At 42.4% G+C, this 25,503-nt stretch overlaps 1 protein-coding gene across 22 annotated transcripts in view; it reads left to right on the top strand.

The window, feature by feature from the left end:
• Nucleotides 1–25,503, top strand: part of PHACTR1 (phosphatase and actin regulator 1) — a 283,166-nt gene that overhangs the window by 252,929 nt on the left and 4,734 nt on the right. For all 22 annotated transcript variants that reach the window (XM_072329549.1, XM_072329546.1, XM_072329552.1 and 19 more), the window contains 3 exons: nucleotides 10,699–10,754; nucleotides 14,433–14,494; nucleotides 22,675–22,815. In XM_072329549.1, the coding sequence (XP_072185650.1) occupies nucleotides 10,699–10,754; nucleotides 14,433–14,494; nucleotides 22,675–22,815 (259 nt within the window). The remainder of the gene's footprint in view (nucleotides 1–10,698; nucleotides 10,755–14,432; nucleotides 14,495–22,674; nucleotides 22,816–25,503) is intronic.

Here is a 25,503-nt window from a genome sequence, read left to right on the forward strand (position 1 = left end):
ATAAAGAAGAGGTAGCTGGTTGTTTCTTCCAATTTGCTCAACATCAGCTCTAACTAAAGAGGGAAAAAAAAAGAAGGCCGCTGCTCTCCCCTCAGCAGCCAGAATGTGATAATCAAGCAGGTTTTTACTTTGATAGAGTATCGCAGGGGGCTGAGTAATATGTACACACACCTGATCTTAGTTGGAAAACTGACACCAGCGAAACTTCAGTGGGCATTGAACCAATCCCTTGAAGCTTCAGGGGAAAAATGTAATAGCTGGTGTTGCACTGTGCATAAAAAGATGAAGGACTGCGGCCTGTTCAGCATATCACACGCGTCGTCCCCCTGGACGTGTTTTGGTTCCTGGGTTTGATTCTGTTTGTTTTGAAGTAAAGATTATTTGCCTGGAAAGAGGATCTGTGTTACTTTGGAGATTATTGATTCCTGCTGCTAATGCCTTATTCAGCGTAATAAGCTTCTTTATAACGTTGCATTTGTTTTGCTGTGGAAATACTTATGAAGGAACAAAAAAGGATGATCACTTTGTGGTCCAAATTTAGCCTCAGAGCAATGATATGCATCTCAGTAATTGCAAGAGAATAAAATGCAGATGGGACAAGACTTCTCCCAAGAAAAAAAAAAAAGGTCTTGTCATCATGCTTTTAAGTCACCAAATCTAAATGTAAAGATGATGATATAACTCTGAGTAGATAGTGTCTGGTACCTTGTCAGAATCACAACCATGCAGTTTCCTACAGTGGGTGTTTTTAAAGGGTAGCCAGGTGAACAGTGTCTGTTCTTTTTTTTAAACCAGCCATTCTTGGTACCTTTTGCGTCAGGTGCAGTTTGTTGTCATCGATGTTTCAGGAGATGCTGCAATTGATATATATATATATATATATATATATATATATATTTCTGGGTTCTGCTAGTGCAGAGGGGCAGAAGTAGACCCTGGTAGTTAAGGTGTTAAATATACACCATCTGGAAGGGGATGGGTTGTGTCCTTGAACAAGGTGGGAATTTAGTGGATGGGAAAATCTCTGGGTAGGGTGATGAAACATGGTTACCTGAAAAGATAAGAACTGAATTCGCAAGCAAGTGAAGCAGATACAAAAGAATCAATGATGTAAAACACATGCGAAGATTCAGTCTGATCAGCAGGTAGCCCAGATGTAGATGTGACCGTTAAATGGACAGGAATGACCCAGACATCTGCACTGCAGCTGGCAACGCTACCGCTGGGAAGAGCCAGCCTTGTAAACTGTTTCAGTAAATCTGGGCTTGTAATTGCTGTCACAGTTGCTGCAAGAAGAGTTTTGTCTACTGAATTTGGCTGAATAAGGAGTTTTTCACATTTGGTACTCAGCTGGAACAGTATGCATAACAAGTATGGGAGAGAAAACAATAAAAATAGAACAGTGAGGAGTTAAATTTTTATTACAAAATGAGAAATACCATTTCAGGCCGGTACCAAATATTTTCTCCAATGTATTCTTAATGCTTTTCAAAACTCTTTTAGGAGTGTCCAGTAAGTTGTTTCCTTAGCTGAAACTACTCACCGAGTTTGACCTCATCTTGTAGATAGTTTCTGACCTGCTGGAACTCAATTTTTGGCAGTTTTACTGTTTGTCATAAATGTTTGACCCAGGCCTAATTCTTGATCTCCAAGTGAATGTTTTGCAATAATTCACTGCTCTTTATAAGCTAGCCTGCCTTTTATATAGTCTGGGAGACTGAAATGTCACTGACACAGTATAGTTAATCACTCTTAAAGCTCTCAAAATTGTTCGAGGAATTTTCCACTTCAATAACAAGACAAAGTATGGATGCCATGCTATTTCCTATGCATCCTTTCTCCCAGAAACGGAATTGTTATGGTTTTGAATTACTGGTACAGCCAACTTCTGTTATGCAAGTTAGAATTCCTACATGGTGGATTTTCCAAGTCACTGAGTGTTTTAGATTGTGATTCCTTTCTCAGAAAGTAGGTAAGCTGCTTTTTTTTTTGCATTCCCATGCTGTTTGGAGATGAATTTGATTAGTGCAGTAGCGTTTATTTGCCTTTCTTCATGTTGGTGCTGGTAAGGTGTTCTTTAACAGAACAGCGCAGTACCTAAGTCTTCTGTTTGTTTCCATTCTTTGAGTGGTCTGTAGCTGGTGCAATAACTAAGGAAACTTTTTCAGGTTAGCCATGGAAGTGTTGAGCTTGCCATCAGCAAATTGGAAAAACTTCCCTTGCAAGTTTTCTTCATTAGAATCCACAACTTTTTGTATTTTGAATTGAATTTCATCACTAAATTCACAGATTATTTGGACTATCAAGCAATTTTGGTTGCTTACATGTTTTAGCTCATTCTGACTTGGTGTTTTTAAGATTTCAGTTGTGCAAGTGGCTATATAAATTAGAAGATAGGTTTCTTTTGCTTTTCTAATTAAGTAAGTCACATATTTACAGTGCCAGAAGATATCTACTAATGCACAGGTTATGAAGATACAATAATTGTATGTATACTGTATGTAGTCGCCACATCAACATGGTAGTCCACAAAGGCTCATCAGGAGGTTTCACTTTCATGCTAGATAAATCAAATGTTTAAAAAGGATGGTTCTTCCGTTATGTGCTTCTGCACTCAGTGCTTCCTTGATGCCAGCAACTACTTCTCAGCACTGGCAAAGTGTAAAGCCTGTGACAGCTGCAGATATCTCGAAGGAGAAATCTCAGAGGAGGAAAAGATCAGTGGGTCTTAGAGGAGTTTTGAGAAGTAAGGCTGTGCTCCCATACTCATCCCAGCTTCCCTGCACAGTTCTCTTCACTGAACCCACAGATCTTCCTGCCTAAAAAAAATTGCCTCCTATCCCCATCTCTATGCTACTACACACTGTACATGAATAACTGCTTTACTCCTGTGTCAAGCCTTGCTCACTTGAATGAGCTTCCCTGAGCATCAGGAGCCAGGGCAGAGGAACCTGTGAGGGTGGAAGTGGACTTTGTTACTTAGTCTTTTCCTTGGAGATGAGTGTACTTTCAAGAGTAACTTTTATGGGAATAAGCAGTCAGTGACTGGAGACAAGAGGGAGACTCCACATTCATTCAATCTAAGTTCCTAAAAACAGCAACCAACAAGTTGGTTGGGTGACAGAGCTGAAGGGGTCTGGGACTCTTTCAGGTCTGTTGTTTGTCTGAGTGGTTCTTAAGATAGTCCAAGAAGAAGGTCTTCAGCTACAGAAGATGGAGGACAGCTTTACAAATGTATTAATGGGATCTGGTCTTCTACAGATTTTCCAAGTACAAAGGCTACCCCTCAAAACTGAGAAAGTAAGTGCCAGGTGTTTGCAGGAGGAGCCTCCAAATACAGGTCTTTGGATAAAGAGAATATTAAATTTAATGTCGTACAAGGAGTAAGAAAAATAATGTTTCTAAGATTTAGCCTCCAAATATTTCCTTTAAAAAACGCATCTTTGAAGACTTGTTATGTTTGTTCAGACATAAAACCGTGTAACTACAAGGAGAAAAGATTCTAAAACTAAGTAGCCACAATAATGCCCGTAGATAGCAAGCACATCTGTTCAGATCAGGCTGATTTTCACAGTGCCATTTTATTCAATCAAGTCATTAATGGATTGACCTTGAACTGTGAATTATACTTTGTGAAATCAGCTTTCAGTTGAGTATTACTACTTCTATAGAAGCAAATGTCTTTCCTCAAAGCTGCACAGGAGGACAATCACTACCACTTTAGCACATTTTTTTTTCTTTAGCCTTCTGCATTTTCAGTACTCAAAAATAACCAATTTTCATTGTTCCAAAAATACGTTCTTGAATTAGAGATGCTGTAAGCTCTCTCTTCTAAAAAAAGACTGTTCTTTGTTTCCTACTACAGTTGGACATTTTGCTGTTGGGGTTAGAGATAAGAGATTTGAGAACTAGTGCTACAAAGCTCATGTGGTACAACCGTTTTAATTCCACCATGCCCTTTCTTAAAATTAAACTTTTGTGATGGTATTTTATGTGAGCAGCTGGCATTTGGCTAACAGGTTTGATGATAATGAAACAACATGATAATGAAACAGAGGAAGCTCCTTTTTAGAGCTCAGGTTGTGGGACAATCTTGTGTGCTCTTGCAGTGTTCAATGTATCAGTAGGTGTTTTGCAGTTGGTGTTAGTGAAAAAGGAGCTGAAGTCTGAATTTTTGGCAAAATGTGGCTTTATCTTGAGAAAACAGTAAGAAACTGATAATCAATTCCTTGGCAAAATGCAGGTTTCTGCATCGTGATACCGCAGTCCCTTTTGTGCGGGGAGATTCGCTGGAAGCTCCTCCTGTGATCTTATGAAAGATTGCTGGCTTGGATGTGTCATTATTAGGTGTATAACTCTGTTTCTGCTCAGCGCTATTGGACTATCTCGTCATTCCTTTTAATTTCTTAACAAAATGCAGAGTTCACAGACCAAGATGGTTCTGCTTTATTTAGGTGTTTCATGATAATGTGCTATGTGTATGGTAGATAAGATTTTAACTTCATGTGGGTTGTTGAAATCTACATTTTGAACACGATTCTCTTTCCCCCAGAAGACTGAATCTGATCTAATGTGGGCAGCCTGTTGTTTTGTGAGGAGCTTGTAACTTCCCAAGAGTAAATCAAACCAAAATAAATCAATTCCTCGATCAGCTTAAACAGAAAAGAGTACATTGAGCAATGAGTCTAGAATGGATTCACAAGGGCTAAAGAATGAATAAAAATTTTTAGACAGAGTGCCCACTTGGTCTTATTTTCCACTATCCATATGCTTGAGAAAGCAGAAAAATTGCTGATAAATTTTCCTTAAGGACTTCACGGTAATCTGGACTAGGTAGAGCTTTAAGGTTTATACTTGATAGTGTTTCTTAACACAAAATGAAGTCTGGAATGAGCATGATTTGAGGAACAGAAGGAGGCTGCTTAGAGCCTAAATTAAAATCTGAAACATTTCTTTTTGTTGAAAATATTATCTTCTTGCAGAGCCCTTCTAGATGCATGTCTGCAAGCATGTTATAGGAGCTGTCATTCTGTTGTTTCATGTTCTGGACCACTCGGTATTTCCTGCGGTGTGCTCAGAAGAGGTGCTAAGCCAAATTGCCACCGTTATCCTTCAGGACATGGGCCTGCTCTAGCTATTCTGGACCAGGTGATGCAGCCCAGGGAACAAGCCGAGATGTGAACGCAGCATCAAGAAGCACTTAGATCTCCAACTGATACTTTGCAGTTGTTAATTGGTTGGGGTTTTTTGCTGTAAGCAAGCACATTCTACCAAAATTTCCTACATAGTTCTCACTGAGACTCTCTCAGTGGTGCTTTATCTAGGGGCGACCAGGAGTCTCTGCCCCCTGTGGACTGCTCTTACCACAGGCCTCTTTTTAGCTGCAGGATCACTACAGTCTCGAAGGGGCTGAAAGCTCAAAATCAACAGGGAAGTGAGGAGTACTCATTACATGGTAACTGAATCGTGGCAAATGCTCCTTATGGTTTTATTGCCTTAATTTCTCAAGAAAAGCAGTTCTAAAGAGTGTTATCGTGACAGATACCAAGAGATTTGTCACACAAGGAAGAGAGCTTAAAGGAGGTGATAATGTATCCTACAAATTAGCCAACATCTTAATGGAGTCTGGTACAGAAATCGTAATGATGTAGAAGTCTTACATTTTCCTCTTTGGGTAAGGATTTTCTATTTAATATCCCTTCAGCTTATTCACTGATTGATAAAACTGTGTTAATCCCATTTTATAAATCCTGTTAGGAGAATGATAGTTTTCTGTAGACTCTTAACTCTGGCTGACAGTATCTGGGTTGACAATTCAGAGAAGGTGAGCTGCTGAGCTTACGGATATTTTTTGCTCATTGTGCAGTGGCATAAGGAAAGGAGGTCATTTTTTTTTTCTTGCCCTTTGCTAACAGTTAACTGTCACAAGCAAATAAAAGCTTTTCTTCTCATCCATTTTCATCTTCCACTTTTCTGCATTTGTCGTGGGAGTACAAAGAGCCCCTAGTAAGTTATCCTTCATCAGTATTGCTCTGCTATCAGCACTATTATTGAGAAAGGCAAGCTAAATTAAGCAATAGTAGGACTCTTTATTGCCATTGAATTTTCCTCATGTTGAATTATATAGCTGATTTAAATCAGCACAGTTCTGCTGGCTTTAGTCGTGCTCATTTATACCAACTAAAGAGCTATGCAACAAGTAGTTCTTTATGGCAGCTGCCTTCTCATGTGCCCAGCTCCTCTGTTAGAGCAATCTCTAGGGTGGTATGAACCCAGATGCACTTAAGTAAAAAGATTTGCTTCTAGAGAATTAATTTAAGAGTTACTCCAGAAGATTTTCCAGCAAGCCATGTTCTAAATCCAATTCTTATACCTAGAGATGACCCCACTGTAAGATCTTACATCTTGCCTGCTGAGAAGAGACAAAGAGGGATTCTACGCATCTAAAAGCCACCAATCTAGCACCATTCATGAATGACATTAACCAAGTCTTTCTCTGAACTCAAGCACAGCACTGCAAGAGATTGTGGAGATAAAACTGGTGACTCTTAGTCAGGGAACAGCCTAGGCAGTCAGGAGTGCCTTGCTTCAGAAGTGTTACCAGACCAAAAGTGCTGTCATCTCAGCAGATAGGTGACCACTGTCCTGAGTGCCCTCTGGGCATGACTGCACTGCAGAGCAGTCTAAGCATCACTGTGCAGACTCTTGAGTGTTTGGTGTTGCCTGGGGAGGTGTACAGCCAGTATTTCCTTTTATTGCGCATTGTCACGTTGAGCAGGAACTTCCCATCCCAAGTCTTGAGTTGACTGTGCAGGCTCCAAAAGCAGTAGCATCCATCACTGAAAACACTGTCTTTCCTCCTTCTTACTCCCTGAAGAGACTGTGTCCCCACCAGCCAATGCTTTAAATTACTTGTCAAGTAATTGTTCCTCTTGTCCCCAAACTCTTGATCAACTACCATGACGTGCTCAGCCCTGATCAGAACAAGTTCAACAAAGCAGAAAGAAAAAAAGAAGGTATATGAAATAAAAGCACCATGCAAAGTTCTTGCTAAGAAATGAGCCCTGTATTGTGGTAGCACAAAGGCTGTGGTATGTTTTGATATTGATATGAGGGAATTAATTCAGAAAATTAGTTTGCCATCATTTATTTTTATAAATCTGAGCAAACTTTTATTTTTCACTGACAGTCTCAATCGAATATTATATTTTCAGTGAAATCTTAACAGGGCTTTCTTTACGTCAGCAGAAATCTCTAGAAGGTTTGGTTTTTATTTTATTTAGTTGTTTGTTTTTTTTTTTTATAGGGAAATCTTTATCAGTGTATTTATAAAACCACTATTAACAACACCACAAAAACGTGTGAAGTGTAAAACAGACAACACAGTGCAGAGCACAGACTGCAAGAAGCATGCCTCCGTATCGTCTTGAATGCCCGATGTGTATTGCAAAATAAAAAGGATGACATGTTCACACATGGTTAAGCATGTTTACACAGAGGTCTTTAAATTCAGAAAGAATTGTTGAAAGACTGGTGCTTTCAAAGGCCTGTCTTTGCCTTGGTCAGATAACTACACTCCTGCAGCTCCACAAAACACAGTTCCCATTCCAGTCAATAACTTGCATCCCACTTGATTCTGATAGTTTCCATAAGCAGTTTCTTTACTTGCTATTGCAGGAGGTCTGCAACCACATTATTTCTCACCTCCTTTTTCTCCTGTTTGTTCTGACTGTGCTGCTAATTAGACGCTTGTTTCCTGACCTCTGGCCTCTTGACAGGCTCATGCAGCCCCTGCAATGTTAAATGAAAGAAGGCACAGCAGCAATCCAGCAATCAAACCTCTGAAATCAGCCTCTGCAATCTAGGTGGGCTTTGTTAATATTTTTATTCTGCACAACACAGGAAGGAAAGACAAAGAGTGGAGTTATCACATCTACTGTTTGCTAAGATCACAACAATGCGCTGGAGATGGTACAAGGAAATTAGGTGTGGGAAAAAAATGTGTCTTTGCAGCCACAATAACGAAGCAAGAGCTGCTAACATTCATTTATTTACAGGATAGTACCTAGTACTGTCAAAAATGTTAACAGCTGCCCAACATACGGCAAACCCAAAAGTTGAGAAAGAAAAAGTAAAAACTAAAAGATGGCTTTTCTGAGGAGTTAGTGGATTATGTAGAGTTCAAAGATAGTTTGGGGGATGGAAGTCACTGTGGAAGTAAAAGAAGAAATGAACAAGAAAAATAATAATTGTGGGAGCCTGGATGAGAAGGAGTGGGGAAGGGGCTGGTTTCACTCATTTGCTCATCAGAGAAATTAATAATGAGGGAGCAGTCCAAGTCAATACAAAATGGGGTGAAAATGGGAATGTAGCAGCAGTCCATGAAAATCAAGGACAGACACCAGTCCTGGAGGCTGGGTACTTTCAGAGCTTTTCATTGCCGTCCTCACTCTTCACTGCTTCCACTGTAAAGACTAGTCATGATTTCATTAAGCTGTGAGGTTATTTTATTCCTACTGCTTAAGTTTTGCTATTTACAAATTCTTGCATATCTGAGTCAAGAAACTACCCACAACCTATGAATATGAGCAGCTCTAGATCTCTAGACTGTGTCTATGAAAAATACCTTGCTTTTTTCTGGCATGTAATTTCATCCCTTTAGAACAGTGGTCATCATTGAGGCAGAAGCACACTGCAGCCTGAAAAAGGTTTTTTATGGGATCCATACAATACTTTGATTATTGATGGGGAGCACAGATGTTTCTGGCTGGTTTTCACTAGACACCCTACCAGGAATCTTAGGGAAGAACTGCACAGTGTATAGTTCTCTGAGCTACACAGGAAACGAGGAGGAGGAGACATGCATAGGGCACACCTGGAGGAAATCCCTCACCTCAGTGTAGATGCAGTGAAAAAGTGAAGTAAAAACTTTGTTTAAATTCATCTACTTTCTGGCAGATACTGAGAAGGAAATACATGGAAGACTTGCTCTTTTATGTAAATCATTCACAAAGTTAGACAAAACCTCTGCCTTTTGTTTGCAATGGTCCAATGTGAACTGTTCTTGATAAAAGCGTTAGCTGAGTCTTTTAATCATCGTTTTCTTCTGGAAGAGGAGGAGTTCTTTGGAAACCTTCTTTATAGACTGATGTCTCCTTACACTTGTCGTGTGATGTTTGTTTCTATAGAAGCGCTGCACACTGGGTGGATTGAGTCTGTCCTGTACGTTCATCCAATGCTTTCTGTTGAGAAACATCACAGTGTGGTGGATTAAAAACTTCATATAACTCAGTTCCTGCAGATACTCTTAGTGGAGCTAAACTTGTCAGCTTTTTCTCTTTGATTCTCAACTGCTGATTGAAATAAGGTAGCTTTGATTTCTTCTTGATACTGAGGTGAAGTGTTCCATTAGCAACAGCTACTGTATCTTAAAGATGGTAATAGCAAGCATTCTAACAGCACTTTCATCTTCAATGTACTTTGTAGGTGTTCTTTACTTCTGAATTATGGTCGAGTTTCTGTCCCTACCAACACATTTTCAGTGAGGTGTATGGTTGATCTGTCATGGCAAAGAGGCAAAGCCAGTCATTCCAAATTCTGCACTGGAATAGGACCATGTTCTGTCTTAGTGATGGAAAATGGCCCCAAAGGCAGTACAGCTGGTATCATCTCTGATAGCAGAAATCTTCAGGCTGTGTAAAATCAGGTGCCCAAACTTCTGCCTTCATACAGAAGGTGAGGCTCCTACCCATCCCACGCACTTCAGCCCTGTGCACCATGTGAGGGCAGACCAGAGGTTGCTGGCCAAAGCAGGGGTATTGAAATAACTGATGTAGACACAATCCCCTGGTTCTGGAGATGGCCCCTGTTGGGTACCTCCCTGAATGACCATGCCTGAGGGATGAGAAGGCGGTGTCCTGTCACTGGCAGCACTGACAAAACTCCCATTGAGCCTGGTAAGAGCAGGAGCAGGCCCAGCAGTGTTGACTTCTGATGTCATCGCAGTGGTTGTCTTTGTTTTCCTTAAGATCCCTTTGTGCTTCTCTGCTTTGCTTTGTATTCTGAATATTCAGATTGTTTCTGCGCTCAGGGCCCCTGCTTGTAATTAGATTGCATTTGTTGTGAATCTGTCCTACAGGTTGACAGGCAAGTCATGCTGATCTTCACTGTAAGGTTTAATACAAGCCACCAGAGGAGGAGGGGAGTGGAGCTGTGGAGGAGGAGTGCCACTATTGTTCGGCCCTCAGCACTGCCAAACTGTCCCTTGTTTTTTTCTGCAGGCTGCCTGTGTGTTCAGATGCTGTTTGAACAAGCCTGGAGGCTCACAAAAGGGCAGGGAGAGGGTTAGCAGGGTCTCAGCTAGAAATGCTTGTGCGAGTCAGGAAGCAGGCATGGGAGGAAGGAAATTAAGTGAAGACATCTGTGTAGCTTAACTCCCAGCAGCTCTGCCTGGGGTAGGGGTGGGAGTGCTGTGCCTAAGATGACTTAACATAGCTCGTCTTTCATGGGCTGGACACAGAGGAAACTGCGAAAGTGAAGCATGGTCTGTGTCACGCATGGTCCAGGCACACCAAGTGCATAATGGAGCAGTGTTGGAGCTTTCTGCTCTGCCTTTCACACCTCAAAATAACTCTCAAAGACAGTGAGCTGAGGAGGATGTGATATGGTCCAGAAACTGATCTTGGACTTTTTTCGCAGACGACTGAGCCAGAGGCCGACAGCTGAGGAATTGGAGCAGAGGAACATTCTGAAACGTAAGTTCTGATACTACTAACATTTAATCTGAAGCCGGCTAGTTTGCATTAGCTCTGATTCACATTGTGTGGGTTCTTCTTATAAAACATCGGCTATTCTATATATGTATCACAAATAACAACAAAGTGCATCATAAATGCAAGTAAGCGTGCAAGTCTGCAGCAACACTTAGAGCTGCAGAAGTAATTCATTAAAATCGTAGTCAGTAAATTCACATGAATGAACAGCCCTTGGGAAAGAAAAAAACAACTAACACAGAATCTTTTTTGCAAGTCCTGTTCGCAATAGAGGGTCATTCTGAAAAGCCTTTCTGTGCTGCTCTCACGCGGATATGAGCATCCCATTATAAGCTGGTAAAGCCATTAGAGCATGGCTTGATGAGTTTTGCTGAAAACCTTCACAGTGATCTAGACTTAGGTGGAGCCTTTATTTAATTCAAAGAAGAATCCCGTGTTACTTGGGATAATTCCAGTGAAACGTTCCCCTGAAACTCTTCCTTTAAATCAGCCAGCAGAAAACTTACCGATAGGTCCTCAGGTCGCTAAAGTATATTTTAAAGAGACAGACTACTATTTGGAGAGCCTGTGCTAAGTTAAGTTCCTAGGTATGTTGTCACCAGTTCCAAAAGAATCAGGACTGAGTCTTGCACAAACCTCGTAATCTTGTGAATGAACAGGAAAGAAAAATGGCCGTTTCATTACTCACCTTGAAGTGTTTGCCTTTTAACAGGAGCACAAAGCTGTTCATCTCATTATTGTTGGTACTTTGGAAATGGGGAACAGAATAACCAACTTCCTTTATTAAGACAGTAAAATCCTTTATTCCAGGGAAATTTTAAAAATGAACACAGTCTAGAACCTTAAAAGAGCATCGTAGGTTGGTCCATTGTATATCTTCTATTGTTCTAACAGCAGACTTGCACAGAACCATAGAAATGTGGTAGCTAAAGACAAATTCTCTGGAAATCGGCAGAAACAATTGATTAAATTCTTCAGAATCCGACTCCTCACGTTATTCATCTGTTCTTGTTGTCATGCATGGCAGTCAAGGAAAGACAGAGACACTGCTATCAGTGCAAAGAGGAGCAAAGACTGGACAGCAAAGGCAGTGCGGCAAGCCCAAGGCTGCCAGGAAAGCTGTTTCTTTGGGGTCAGTCCCCTGCAATAGCCACGCTCCTACTATTCATCCCTAGCTCCTGTGCCAGCAGCTGGCAGAATTCAGGCTTTAAGGGGACAGAAACTGAGGAACTGGTGGCACATCCCTCTGTGATTGCCTTGGGGTGGAGGCTGTCAGGACAGCTGAAGGAAAGGGAACCTGTAGCATGACCAACAATGAGCTCAGGCTAATGGGGACAGAGGCCAATTCTCTCAGCAGCTCGTGTTGTCATCCTGTCTCTGGCTGCCAGCATGAAGCAGCCCGTGCCACGCAGCACCTGGCACTGGTATGTGACCAGTAAACACCGCACTGGCACTGGTGAGGGTGGCTGACAAGGGCTGTGGGAAGGTAGGGGGGTCTCAGGCAGCAGTTCTGGATGAAGTGTTTGAAGCAGAGAAGTGGCATGTCCAAAGCTGGGGTCCTATCAGAGATTTCCTAATCTCTCCCATGCAGAGACTGAAGTTGTTTTGTTTTTCAGGGGAATTATCCTCTGAGCCTCATCAGTTTCCTTCTGAATTCTATAAAGGCTCCAGTACAATTTCTCTGATGGATACAAATACTTTACTTGTCAGTCTGGCGCATCAGGCTGGTATAAACTCCTCACAAGAATTTGTGTAGGTGGGGCCTGATGGTCTCAGAACATGCCAGGGGACATTTCACATTAGCACAGAAATTAGGCCTGGAAACTGTGACCCATTAAACCCGAAAGAGCATCTTTTGTATACATAAAGCAACAGTTCTGTAGATCAGCACTGTTGAATTGAAATTCAAGAAATAGTATTTTCTGTTTTCAGAGGAGAATGTATTCCTAATTCTCAGCTTGTACCTGACCGAGGTTTTCAGCCTGCCTGGCTGTCTGTGAAGGTGGGTAAATGGGCTGAGAAATGAGGAGAAAAGAAAGGCATTGTATGCGGAGTACAAAAGTGAGCCACTTTGACTCAGTTTATACAGAACTCCTCATATACTTTCAGTTCTGCCCAGGCACCATGTGGACTCCATTTGCTGTTCTCTCTGGCTTAATCTTAAAGGATTTATTAGTGGCTCTGTTTCTGTGAGTGGCTATTTGCAGTCCTGGCTTCTCCAAATTTGAGACACAACGGGAAGAACAAAACTGCTGGAAGAGCAATTGCTAGACCAGAATCCAGCCCAGCAGGAAGAGAAACCATTGAAATATAAAAGTATATGTAACAATATAGGTATTCTAGTTACCATTTAAATACCTATTTGTAAGTCCATGGTGTCTTCTGGTCTTTTTGCTCCAATATCAGCTTCCTTCCTCCAGACAATGCAAGCAGTGTTTTGGGGAAAATAACATTTAAAGGTAATGGGCGTGTTATAAGCCCTCTTACAAACCAGTGGTGGGCTCTTTGTCCACTTTGATGGAGAATTCCCACTCCTGATGAAGTCAGTGAGCAATCACCTTGGAGTGGCTCTCTGTTGTCCTGAGCAGCCAAAAAACAAGCACCCGATCCAGCCCTTCTTCTTGCTTGTTGTGGGGCTTTGCCCAGACAGTCTCTTGATCCTTATATCCTATTCTGCTACTACCACTCTGCCAGAGGTGCCTGCTCCACTTGGATTTATTTTAGGCAAAATTTAAGTGATTTAGCTCAATCCTCCTACCCCAACGTGGCCTTGGATGTCCGTATCTTCCCTGCGGAGTTGTTGGTGCCTGAGTTAGTTCTGTCTGAGTGAAAACCAAATCACACAAGGGGCACAGGGTACTTGTAGCTGAGTTGCATTTGCTTTCCTTTGGGCTTTATTTTAGTGAGAAGCAATTCAGGTATCAACGAAGCAGTACAAACAGATCCTAACTGACTGAGCAGTGAGTACACAGAAACCTGTGATTTTATTGACTTTTGATAAAGTTCAGTGCCAAGACATGCATGAGAGCCTGTTCCTAAATTGGGAAAAAAAAACGTAACGTGGTCAAATCTTACTGCCTTCTCGAGTGGTAACGGTTGAGACTTACCCTGGTGAGAATTTGTAGCATGTGATTTTTTGGCTTAATGTTGAAAGTGGATTCCCTAGGATGTGTTTTTTACACTCCAGTACAATGCTATGAAGGCTCATGAAGGAGGGAAGGAGACTCTCTCTTCACTCTGCTCAGGTCACATGAAGTTGCAGATATTGCCAAACATCCCTACTCTGAGTTTTCGATCCATTTCCATTCCACAGAGAGAAAAAAAAATTATATGCATGTTTCTTTTTCAGCTGTTGACCTCTCGGAATCAAACCATATCATAGCTGAGCCCCATATGGCATAATGGCTCATTGCCTGGCCTTTTGACAGAATGGCACACATGAAGAGTGCCAGCACAGGGAAAGGAAGGTTGTGTAGATCTTTATGAAGTGTGTGAAGAAGCAAAGAAGCTATGGGTCAGGCAGGTTCACCAGTCCCAGAGGGGCATGCTGCATATCAGAGAGGTCCTGAAACATTAATATACTGATGGACAGGCTTATTTGTTGCATGCTGTGCATGTTTGATAAGTCTGCAGCTTGAGATTATTATATATCTCTTACAGCCCGGAACGAGCAAGAGGAACAGGAAGAAAAACGAGAGATAAAGAGGAGATTAACACGTAAGGTGAGAAGCAGCTTTGATCCTATTATGGCATTACCGTAACTTTCTTCCTACTGCACAAAACTGTTTGCATTTTTTCTTTTCCATGGCACTATTTTCCAAAGTAGGGTATGAAACCAGTCTTGAAAGAAGTCTTCAAAAGAAGACATCACCTCTGCTACAGAGTTTAAGTCCATGGACAGCAAAGGGAAGTGCTGTGCAGGCTATTAACAGTAACATTTTGAAACTGGCCAAAGGAAGATCTAGTCTTCATAACAGAAGGAGCTTTGGATTGTACAAGATGCACAGCCTAGCATTAGTCTAACTCTGCTCTCTGTAAATGGAATGGCTTACAAAGCTATTGCAAGGAGAGAGCAAAGTTAAAACACTGCATTCGAAAATTCTACCTTAAGAAGCAGTAAACTAGGAAATAAACTTTTTCTGGAAGGGGAGATTGTTACTTGAGGCATTCCAACTAAATGGAGACAAGCACTTGGAAAATGGCGTATAGTGCAGAAAACAGTCGTACAGTCTTGCATCAGCAGGGAAGGATGAAGTAAATAGTTTGGTTTTGGTTTTCCTCCCATTTGAAAGTCATTTGCTCTTAAAACTGAAGAACAGTAATTTCAGATACACATGTTCATATTCTCGACTGGTGTAAATGTCTACAGATGCCCCCATATACATAGCCAACAGTCTGTCCTGTTATTGCAGGTAAACTTTATTTCACTGCTTGCTTCTATTTCCCACCTACGGAGCAGGAGAAAGTCCTCTTAAAAACTCACAAGCTTATGGAGCAGCACCATTCTTCTGTATGCTTTTAGGTGGCTTACTCGTTCTGGGATATGTGACTGCAAGCTTTTATGGTGCAAATAATGACACAGAAAGGACTGAATATATATGCAAAGCTTACATTCAGAGAGCTGGATTGTTTTCATTCATGCTTAAAAATCTCAGACTTTATTCTCAACTCAATTAAATCAGCAGAGTTCCCTGACACCAACTGGGTGATGCTGCCTTTGTCTGCAGGAACAAAGAATGTGGCAAAGAGAGATATAATATTATTTTAAAGGCTCTAATTCCTGCCAACAATGGCAGGGACGCTCTTACATCCCCTTATAGTACTGTCTGGAAGGAATAGAACCTCTCTGCGTTGCAGAGATTTTGTAGAACTTAAGCTCAATGCAAAGGCTAGAAGTGCTGTTTTACCAGTCTGTCAATTTCCCTGTGCATTGAAGAGTAAACATGTACAGGAATCCGGTCCAAAGCTTTATGCCATCTGAGGAACAACGGTAGAAGACAAAGAGCAAAGCTACCCATAACTAATCTGCTGCCTTAGAAGTGGGGGCTTGCTAAAGCATCCTGCTCTATCTCCATACGGTTCCCATCCTCTGCTTCTTTCTAGGAAAAGTGCACAGCAAATGAGTTGTCTATTAGAGATAGAGGCCACGGCTACAACCTAAACAAAAATGTCTTGAAATCTCAGCACATTTATGTGAGCTTTTTTTTCCTTTGTCTTGTTTGCACTTTTAAGCAGGAACAAGTCAGTCCAGGTCTTTGGCAGTTCACTGTTCATACTGACATTCCAGGCTGTGCTGTTTTTAGCCTTTTCTTTTTTCCTTTTTCTTTTTGGCCATTTAGCAAATATTTTCTTTTGCCCTTAGCATGTTTGTGAGGTTGGTAGCAGCATAACTCGCATTGTTTGAATTTGCCTGCTTGTTAAACTGTTATAAAATTGTTCTAGGACTGGATGATCTTAGCGGTCTTTTCCAAACTTAGCGATTCGATGATTCTAACCACAGGCTTGGTCTAACAAGGAATTTCATTCTCACCTGCCAAATGTACCGTCACAGAGGCTCAGTAATGTCTGGAGGAAAAAACTGTAAAGTAATAAAGTGTGCTAATGGCTAGATGACAACCGGAAATGCCAGGTTCCTTGTGAATCCTGCAATAGATATTCCCCAGCTCTGCCTTTTGTGAACATGTCCCAGATGTCTCGTGTTTGAATCGGAGTGGCAGGCTCCTTCTGTCGCTTTGTACTGAAGTCTTATTACCAAAGGATTTTAAACCTCAGATCAAGCAGAAATTTAGTTGAGCACGTCGAGAGCGTTGCCCAGCAGACCTCTCTATTTACACTGAGTTTTCAATGCAGACATGCCCATAGGGTAAACTCAACATAAGGAAAGTATGCTGTGTTGCCTTCTTGTGTCCATGTCTGGTTGTGTAATGGGAAGGGGTTCTGCAGAAGCCACTGAAAAGACTTCTGACTTTGCACTGTAGAAATTGTTACTGTTCCCAATTTCCGATGGCGTGATTCCAGCTCCAAGGGTACAGCCCATTTCCTCATCCATTAGAAAGCTGTTCCTAAAATTCCTCCAGCAATCACACTCTGTTACAGTATGATGATGATGAGTTGCGACATGACATGCTGTAATAACTAAAATTGCCTTACTAGGTCTAGATGTCTTATTAAAGGCAGTAATAAATATCCGCTTGAATTCATCATATGGACAGGCAATTTCTAAAAAAACTTTAAGAAGTTGGGTAGCCTACAGCAAGCTGCACCTTTAAGCACATTTCTTGCTCTTCGTCTTGTCTAACTCCAAATTACCTGACCAGGGGTAGGAAATAGGTGCCATTCAGAGAGTAGAAAGTAGGCAGATAGTGCTTGGGGCAGTTTCTCAGTCACTTGTTTCCTTCCTGACAGAGGAGGGTGAGATGTTTGCCTCCCAGCTGAGTGCCTAGGGGTGGGTTCTGCACATCTGTCTGCTCTGTGCTCTCTCCTGTGGAGTCCCACTGGCAGCTTTGGGTACCTGGACTTCTACTGTTTGAATTGAGGAGTGTGAACAGGTGGGGATTTCTCTGAGTTCTGGTTGCAGACACCTAATAAGCCCATTCCAGGACTGTGAATGTGCTGAGATCCTCTGGGAGAAGTGTTGCATCCAATTTCCTTTCACAAGGAGATCTGGGCCTCCAGAAACTACAACTAAGAATTTGGTGTAGCACCGAGGCAATTAACATGAGCCTGAACTCCCCCGGAGGTTTTCCACAGATAAAGAGTTGTAGCCTGAATGAACAGAAGATATTACATATTTGTTTGTGAAGAGGAGTAAAGCTCCACTTTTCCTGCCTTCTCTCAAATAGCATTTTTCTCCCTGTTCCCCAGAGCTGTTCATGGCTTCCTGTCCCCCCACTGTCGGTAGTCTTTCACTGAGGTCTGGCTGCAGGAAAACATATCTCATAGCAGTAGAAAAAAACAAAGTGAAGAGATGTGGCTGTTTCTTAAAATCCATGCAATATTCTGAAGTCTTTGTTCCTGTTAAGTTCCTGCTCTGGTACAACTTAAAGCCTCTATTGATGGGAGGGCAAGCTGGAGCCTCCCCAGGAAGTGTCTTGCTGATAAGTATTTTCTATAATGGACCTCCCCTCACCTGCATCAGCATGGGGTGTTGGAAATAATGAGTTGTGTGGCAAAGCAGAGGGAGGTGAGAGGAGGGGGTAAAAAAGGTCAGAAAGCAGTAAAGGTTAGCTGCTAATTTGGATAAACAGCATTTATAGTCAAAGAGGGAAAAGAGCTTTGGGGCATTTCAGTCACATCCTGCTCCTATGTCTTAGCACAAGAGGTGGGGAGCAAAGAGGTGAGGAGGTTGTTAGCACTGCTAGTTAGAGTCTGTCATTTTTCGCTTCAGTTTCTTTCATAAATAACAGTCGTAACATTTTAATGAGGTAACAAAGCAAACAGTGAAGAGACAAGGTAACAAGCTTCACCTATCTCAAGTGGAGCACACTCAGCATTTCACATTCTTCTAAATCCCAAGACCAGACAGACAAGATTGGCTTTCCCTCCACTTTACCTTGTGACAGTGCTTTAGTTTGCTTCACAGCCCATGCTGAGAACACATAGGTTCGAGTTAAAACTAGCTTACTATCAAAGCTTGTAATGTGCCCATATTTATATCTAGTGATTGAGAATATCCAGAGGAAAACTTAGCCTGCCATGACAACAGTTTCTGTTCACATTCACACTAAAATAATGTGGTGACTTGCTCAACTCACAAATCTTCACAAATAGATGAACTGGAATGTATATGCTGAGGTGGTACACCCAGACAAGACACACATGGACATCCCTGTAATTTTAGCATCGGTAAGAAAAACAAACATACAAACTACCCTTTGTCATATCTGTTAAAAATGGCAGTCATCGTGCAACCTTTTTAAGCAAACAACTGCTTTAAATACCTCCCTCTGATACCCTTGAGAAGTTCCCAGATGTATCAGTGTCCCAAAGGGCTGGCTGACTTTGTAGGGAGCCATGGGGTGAGCACAGAGAGAGACCCTTTTCCCCTGCTTGGAACAGCACTGTAAGCAATTGCATCGTGTCCTTGAATGTGTCCTTTCTCTGTAACTTTCAAACATTCTTGGTTCTTCCTATCTGTTAGAAGAAGCACAACTCATTTTCAGATGTGGTCCGTGAAGGATTGTGTAGCATTAAGTAATTTTGACCCAAGAGACCGTAACTCACAGGTCATTAAAATAAATGCCAAGGTGAGATCTCAGGTGAGCTGTGCCCTTGTCACAAACTGACACTGAATGGACGCTTACAGAGTGTTCTGCAGAGCTGTCTGCCAGCTACTGCTGCTCTTAAGATTTAAGAGTGCTCTGCATAATGCAGACGTATGGAAAGAGCTGAGCAGTTCATGAGAAGTCTCTGTAATGGCATGAGAAAGAGGCAGGGCAGTTTGTTAACAGTACAAATAATGAAGCTTTTATTGCCATCTTAAAATAATTGTCCTCTCCATTTATTATGATCAGATCTGTTCTTTGGCTTAATATACTGAATATCTGTGTGTGTGTGTGTGTGTGTGTGTGTGTGTGTGTGTAAATATATGTAGATTTATGGCTGTACATTATACTTTGGATTTAAGGACAGCTTTTCAGCCAGAGCACTGGCACAGGAGCAGTGCAACTCATGGTAGCTCAAAGCTCTGCCATGGGGATCTGGGTCACCCTGAGCTGCTTCTTCTGTCTCTGAAGGTCTCTTGCTTCAGCTGCTCGGTAGGGATGGGGACACAAACCACCATTGTAGTGGGGTATGCAATACCTAACATTGCAGTGGTATTGCCATGGTTTGATGTTTCTGAAGCAGAGTTGTTTGCTGATGTCACCATACTCCATGTCATAAAACATTTTATTTGAAAACATAGTCAAAGCATCATCTGTGCTGCATCCAAAAATGTTGAAAGCTGAGAATTATACAGATAATATTGGTGATTCACCCTTAATTCAACCTGCTGTGATGATAGAAGTAAAGATGGAGTCTCACACCCTAATCTTTGCAATATTGCAACATTTGGCTGTAGTCATAATGTTATTTCACTATAAAGATCTTCTCTACCCCCACCATCCAGGCATAGATTTAAAAAAAGAAAAAAAAAGAAAAAACTGAAAGAAAAATTCTGCTGTACTGTCTCATTAGCAGCACATCAGCGCTAACAAAGCTGCCAGCTCCCAGTAGAGGGACTGCTAGAAAAAACAGTGATTTGGAATCACATTCCAGATGAGTCGTTGGACAGAGAGAAACCTCTCTGAGAGCATAACTGTGGTTATACTCCAAGGATGGTATTGTAGAGTGTATTTAGCATGCAGGTTACTTAGGTGTAGGTATCCGGGCTGCAAGTTGAAGAAGAAATTCCGCTGTCTTGAAGAGTGAAAAAATACATATTTAGATGTACGCACGTTTCTATCTATCTTGTGCTTTCTGGCTCTTCTGACATAGCGCTCTAGCTCAGAGATAGATTTCTCCTGTTCTGTAAAAGAAGTTCTGCCTGCTGTGTGTGCAGTTTGCTTGTAAAAAAAAGTGAGCACCAAAATATGGAGTCTAAGCTGGGAATGGTGCATGTAGCAGAAATGCTAAGTCACAGCTTGGAGCAGTGATTGAGCATCTGGTGGAAAGGCGGGGGAGCTCAGGTGCAAGCAATGTGCCAGAGTAACTAGAAGGGGTGGAGCCAGGATCCAACCCTTCCCAGACCTCATTTATGGGTTGGCAGTGGAGGCAAGGGTATCTTGCTGTAGTTCCATGCCTACTGGAGGCCTTCAAAAGGTGAGGAGGTTTTCTTTCATTGTTTCTGCATCTGTAACTGCTGCATGTGGGCTTGTTCTTGTTTGCTGCGGCCTAGCATTGTGCTACTCTGCTATTATTGCTGTTCTTTCTGTCACATTATAGTTTTACATTGTGCTCCTTGCTGACCTTGGCACCTCTGTGCTTGTTGGCTGGCCTGAGCGTAGGTGTCTAAAATGGGGCTTTTCTTGGAAGGCTTTTGGAAGAAGTAAGAGGAAGGTTTTTAAGTATTGACTGTGAAACACAGGTGGAATGGCTCTTCCTGCGAAATGTCATGCTTCACATAGAAGAAAAGGAGCGTGGGAAAATTGTTTAAAGACAAATACAGCATTCAGAAATGTTGAAGTTGGCCTTTTTCAACATGGTAGTTTATTTTTTTTTCTCCTGTCAAGTATGATTTGCCCTAAAATGACTTGAGAGACCATGCATGAACCACCAAACTGCAACTTGGTAGATGCTGCCCTAGACAAAGGCATGACATGGCAGTAAAGATGCGTGCTTGGTTATACTTCCCTCTGTGATTTCTTTTTCTTCTCTCTGGGCACAAATATCTCGGCTGCAGCCAGGAGGGGATTCCTGTCTTCCTGAACAGTTCACAGGTGGAGTATTAGTGCAGCTTTGCAGCCTTTCTACAGGTGATATCTGAACCCATTTTGTGAGTGCTGAAGTCTGTGTCAATAGAGCAGCACCACTGTCACTTCCAGTAGTAATGCTTTCTCATATAAGAGAAGAGAGAGGCAAGCATCCTCCAGGGATGATCCAAGCACAGTCACACAGGGATTTAAGTGCAGAGGTGGGATGGGGTGGGGGAGCAATCCTACCCCAGCAGCCTGATACTGCAGAGATGTGGGCTTCTTTCCTGTGATATCACAGATTTTTTTTCATCCTCCACTCGGCGTCCTGTGAATGTTAATTCTCCCTGGGAGATAAAGTGAAAGGAATTGAGATGCTTAATTTGGAAGGTAGGTGGAATTGCGCATCAGGATCTAAGAGCCTAAACTCCTTTGCAGAAAAGAGTCTCAAGCCTTTTATGAAGTACTTAACTTTTCACTGGTCACAAGAGTGAAGTATTGCAAAGCACACTTATTTCTAGTGAGTGGTAATAGCATGAGAATACAGTCTAGCTAAATGTTAGCAGTTTATGGTTATTTTTCCTCGTAATATCATTCCTGTAGTTGTTTCACTAATGTAGGATTAGCAGCTAACGCACATCCATGTGCACACATCTGTTGCGTCTTCTTTGGAAACAGTCATATAATCCCACTTGACATTAAGCAGCAAGCTGAGCATCTGAGGAGAACTGATCCCAAAAAGCCAATCCTTGTCCTTGACTGTGTGAGTGGTCATACAATACATGGACTTCCAGAGATCTGTGACTCTGTCTGCTCTCTCTGCTGAGAAGTTGGAAAGAAATGGCTTTGGAATAGTGAAGAGGCTTTCTTGACACAATAGAATCCACCCTTGCAATTTTTTATTTAGCTTGTATTATGTGGTGTAAGCTGTTAAAGTCAAATATGCTGTGGCATAAAATTGAGCTGCAGCACTCAGTGAAACATTCAGTGAGCAGTTATCATCATCCTGCTCACCGTGTCTGGAGGTAAGGGCAGGTCTGCAGTATGGCAGAATGGCAAGGAAAGTTGTCACCTTTTGCAGCTAACTCAGGGCAGGATCCGCTCTGTTTCTGTGCGTAGCCCTTCCCAGGCAGCAATAAAGCACCCACAGCAGCTCAAAGCAGGGGAGCACATGGCAGAGTATGAGGTTATGCTGTAATCTTTGTGTTGCATTACATCCAATTTCTCCCAGGGATTGGGGGCCCCTGCCATGGCTGCTTATCAAACAACAGCATTCTGCTCCAGCAGCAAGGTGGGATGACAAACAAGGTGCTGCAGCAAACAACAGGTTATCTGTCTCTGAGGTAGCATGAGAGTCTGATTAAAAACAGTAGTACTGGCAATATTTGAACTCTCTTATTGTTACAATGGTGGTTGCAGTAAAACTGGTCCCCTGGCAGCACTCTGCAGGGAAGAAGTGAAGTTCTGATGTCTTTTTTTCCTTCCCCCCCCACACTTCTTTAACCATGTAGCTGAGTCAAAGGCCCACGGTAGAGGAGCTGCGTGAGAGGAAGATTCTCATCCGCTTCAGTGACTACGTGGAAGTGGCCGATGCACAGGATTATGACAGGAGGGCGGACAAACCCTGGACACGACTCACAGCTGCCGACAAAGTAAGTGGAGTGACCTGGGGAGTGCCATGACCTGAACAGCTAGAGCATGTCATGGTCAACAGCACCCCTCAGGTCCTACAGTCACCAGGGAGAAACCATCTGAGCTCTCTTCCCAGTTCATCAGGTTTGTGGTTTGAGTTATACACCTTTGGCAAGAAGGCTCCTGTGTACACGGGAACGTAGCAGCATTACACCATTTTAAAAGAGTAAGAGCCTTTGAGGAAAAGCCTCCATGGTAGCCCTGTGATATTTATTCATTGTGGTTTGGTTTTGGGGTATTTTTCAGGGGTGGGGAGGGTCACCACATAATTCTGTCAGCCAAGAGTGCCCATAAATGATTTTCCACAAGACAGACCTAACAGAGCAGCATCTGCCAGAACCGAACAGGCCTGGCTGCAGGAATGCCAGCAGGTCAAATCAGCAGAAGCACCTCCATCCCACCAAGGCTGGGTTGTAGGGGTTGAGACAGGTGTGATTTCCCCAGGATTCCTGCCCCCATCTCACACAGTACTGTAACCACTAAGCAGAGGCCTCGTGAGCCCTGCAGATTAAGGACAACTGCATATTTGGTAGTAAGTGCGCCATCCTATGAATACTAGTTCTGTCTTCATGAAGCAGTGTCTCTGATGTGAGCGCTGGTGGCAGAGAGGTTCAAGTGATAGAAGTCACATCCTGAGCATCTAAGTGGTGAAGAATTTAAGTGCTTTATGGCAGTTGTAAGAGAGGACTCTGAGCCTGGTAGGTGACTGCCGTGTCTTAAGTACAGTCTGTGGTGCCCTTGTAATTTTGAAGACATTCAGGTACCTGGATTTAAGCCCGGCATATGTCTTTGCTGAGTGCCTGATGCAGTGATGGAGACCAGACTGTGATATTCAGTGTTTAAAGGACCTGGACTTTTGTTTGTCACAGCCACCTGTGGTGCTCTTGATTCCTTTCATAGAGGAAAGGACTGACAGTTTTACTTATTTAACTTATTTAATTGTGAAGTTTCGTAACCACTAGTCTTCTCCTCAATAGAGGCCCTGTTCAGCTTACCTTTCAGTAACTTTCACCTGGTATAAACTGGCCTGAACAAAAACTCTTTCTCTGGACTTTTCCCAGACTGCAATATAGGGCATTAAATTTGCTTTTCCCATCTTACATTACCACACTGGCTAAATTAGTTGACTAAAGTCTTGTCCCATCTATCTATTGGGGGTTGCATTCTCCCAGTAGGTGAGGGAAGGAATAAGTTTCCAAGCAGTTCTTCTGTCTTTGAGAGACAGCAGATACTTTGAGAGATAACAGATTATTTTCTTCCAGAAGTTCTGGTTCAATAACTGCTTCCATTGGTCAGCATGGACTAAATTTATTGCAAAAGTAGATTTTAGTAATGGGCTTTTCTGTTTCTCAGTAAGTCTTCATCTGTGTTCTGGACATGGGGAACTTTACTAAGTTTGACTGCTGGAAGAAGAGCACTTTTATATCTTCCCAGCAGCTGAGAGATGCAGGTGATAGATTTCAAACCCTGTGGGAGGTAGCAGCGCATGTGACCTCCTTCACTGTCACTCGAGCAGCAAATGGGTTTGCTAAAGGTAGAGACCCTTGAGCTGCTGTGTAATCAGCTCTCTGCTCTGATAGGCAGTGGCTGAGCCTAACAAACATTTCTGAAGTTAATAAAAAAACAAACAAACCAACAAAGCTGTGTAGGAAGAGCACAAGAGGCTTTTTCTGTAGATCATACTCACAAGATCTTGTAGTCCTAGTCCAGGCAAAAATCAGTGGTGATCAGATCAGCGCCTTGAGTCCTTTATCCTTGTTTAGACTGCCTTAATCAAGAAAACATTCTTGACAGCCACGAGCACCCATAACTGGAGTGGCTGTTTCCAGCCACTGATGCTTCTGGCAGTGGCACACACTTTGTGCTCATGGGAGCACTTGGCCACACTGGCACCTGGCACATCTGTTTCATAGGCCCATGGAGGGGCCCGCTTGCGTGCTATCACACAGCACTATCAGAAGCCTGCAGTGCAGGGCTAGAGCCATTTTTGCTGAGAGCCCTCTCCACCAAGAAGCTGAGTCCCTCAAAGTCAACCTTTCTTTTTCTTCTTCAGTTTTCCCCTTCCCACAGTTTTTTTTTCCCTTGTGGGCCAACTACAGAAGCTGAAGGTAACAGGTTCTCCTGCTGAAGTTGATCCAACCACTTAGGGTTAGTTGGGATGGGTTTGGCAGGTGAAACAGCTGGGTCAGAATGGTGGGTGAGGGCAGAGGAGCATGGCCTGAGGCAGAAAGAAGAGCAGGGAGCCAGGCCGGCCCCTTTGCCTCTCGAGTAAGCTCAGCTAGGTTAGGTGGCTTCACCAGAGGGAATTTAGGACTGCGTAAAGGGGAGAGACATCTCAGATGTAATTTTGGTGAGATCTACCAACACCGAGTTTACTCACAGTCCAGCTCTGAAACAGAGCACAGGGTTTGAGAAGCTCTGGTGCGTGGTTTTGTCTCGTACTTATGCTAATTTGGATTTTGTGTATGGAAGTGCTTACATAATAAACCCAAATTGGCTTTTGTATCAGCATTGTCTGCATTTTCAAATCGATCCATCCCATGGAAGCATTTATTTCTTCCCTTCATACAATTTAGAACATTTATCTCTTTTCCTTTTCACGTGTTGTTGGTTTTTTCTCTCCAATAATGTTATTTGCTTCACCTCTA

The sequence above is a fragment of the Excalfactoria chinensis genome, chromosome 2 (assembly GCF_039878825.1).
Source record: "Excalfactoria chinensis isolate bCotChi1 chromosome 2, bCotChi1.hap2, whole genome shotgun sequence".
Taxonomy (NCBI): Eukaryota; Metazoa; Chordata; class Aves; order Galliformes; family Phasianidae; genus Excalfactoria; species Excalfactoria chinensis.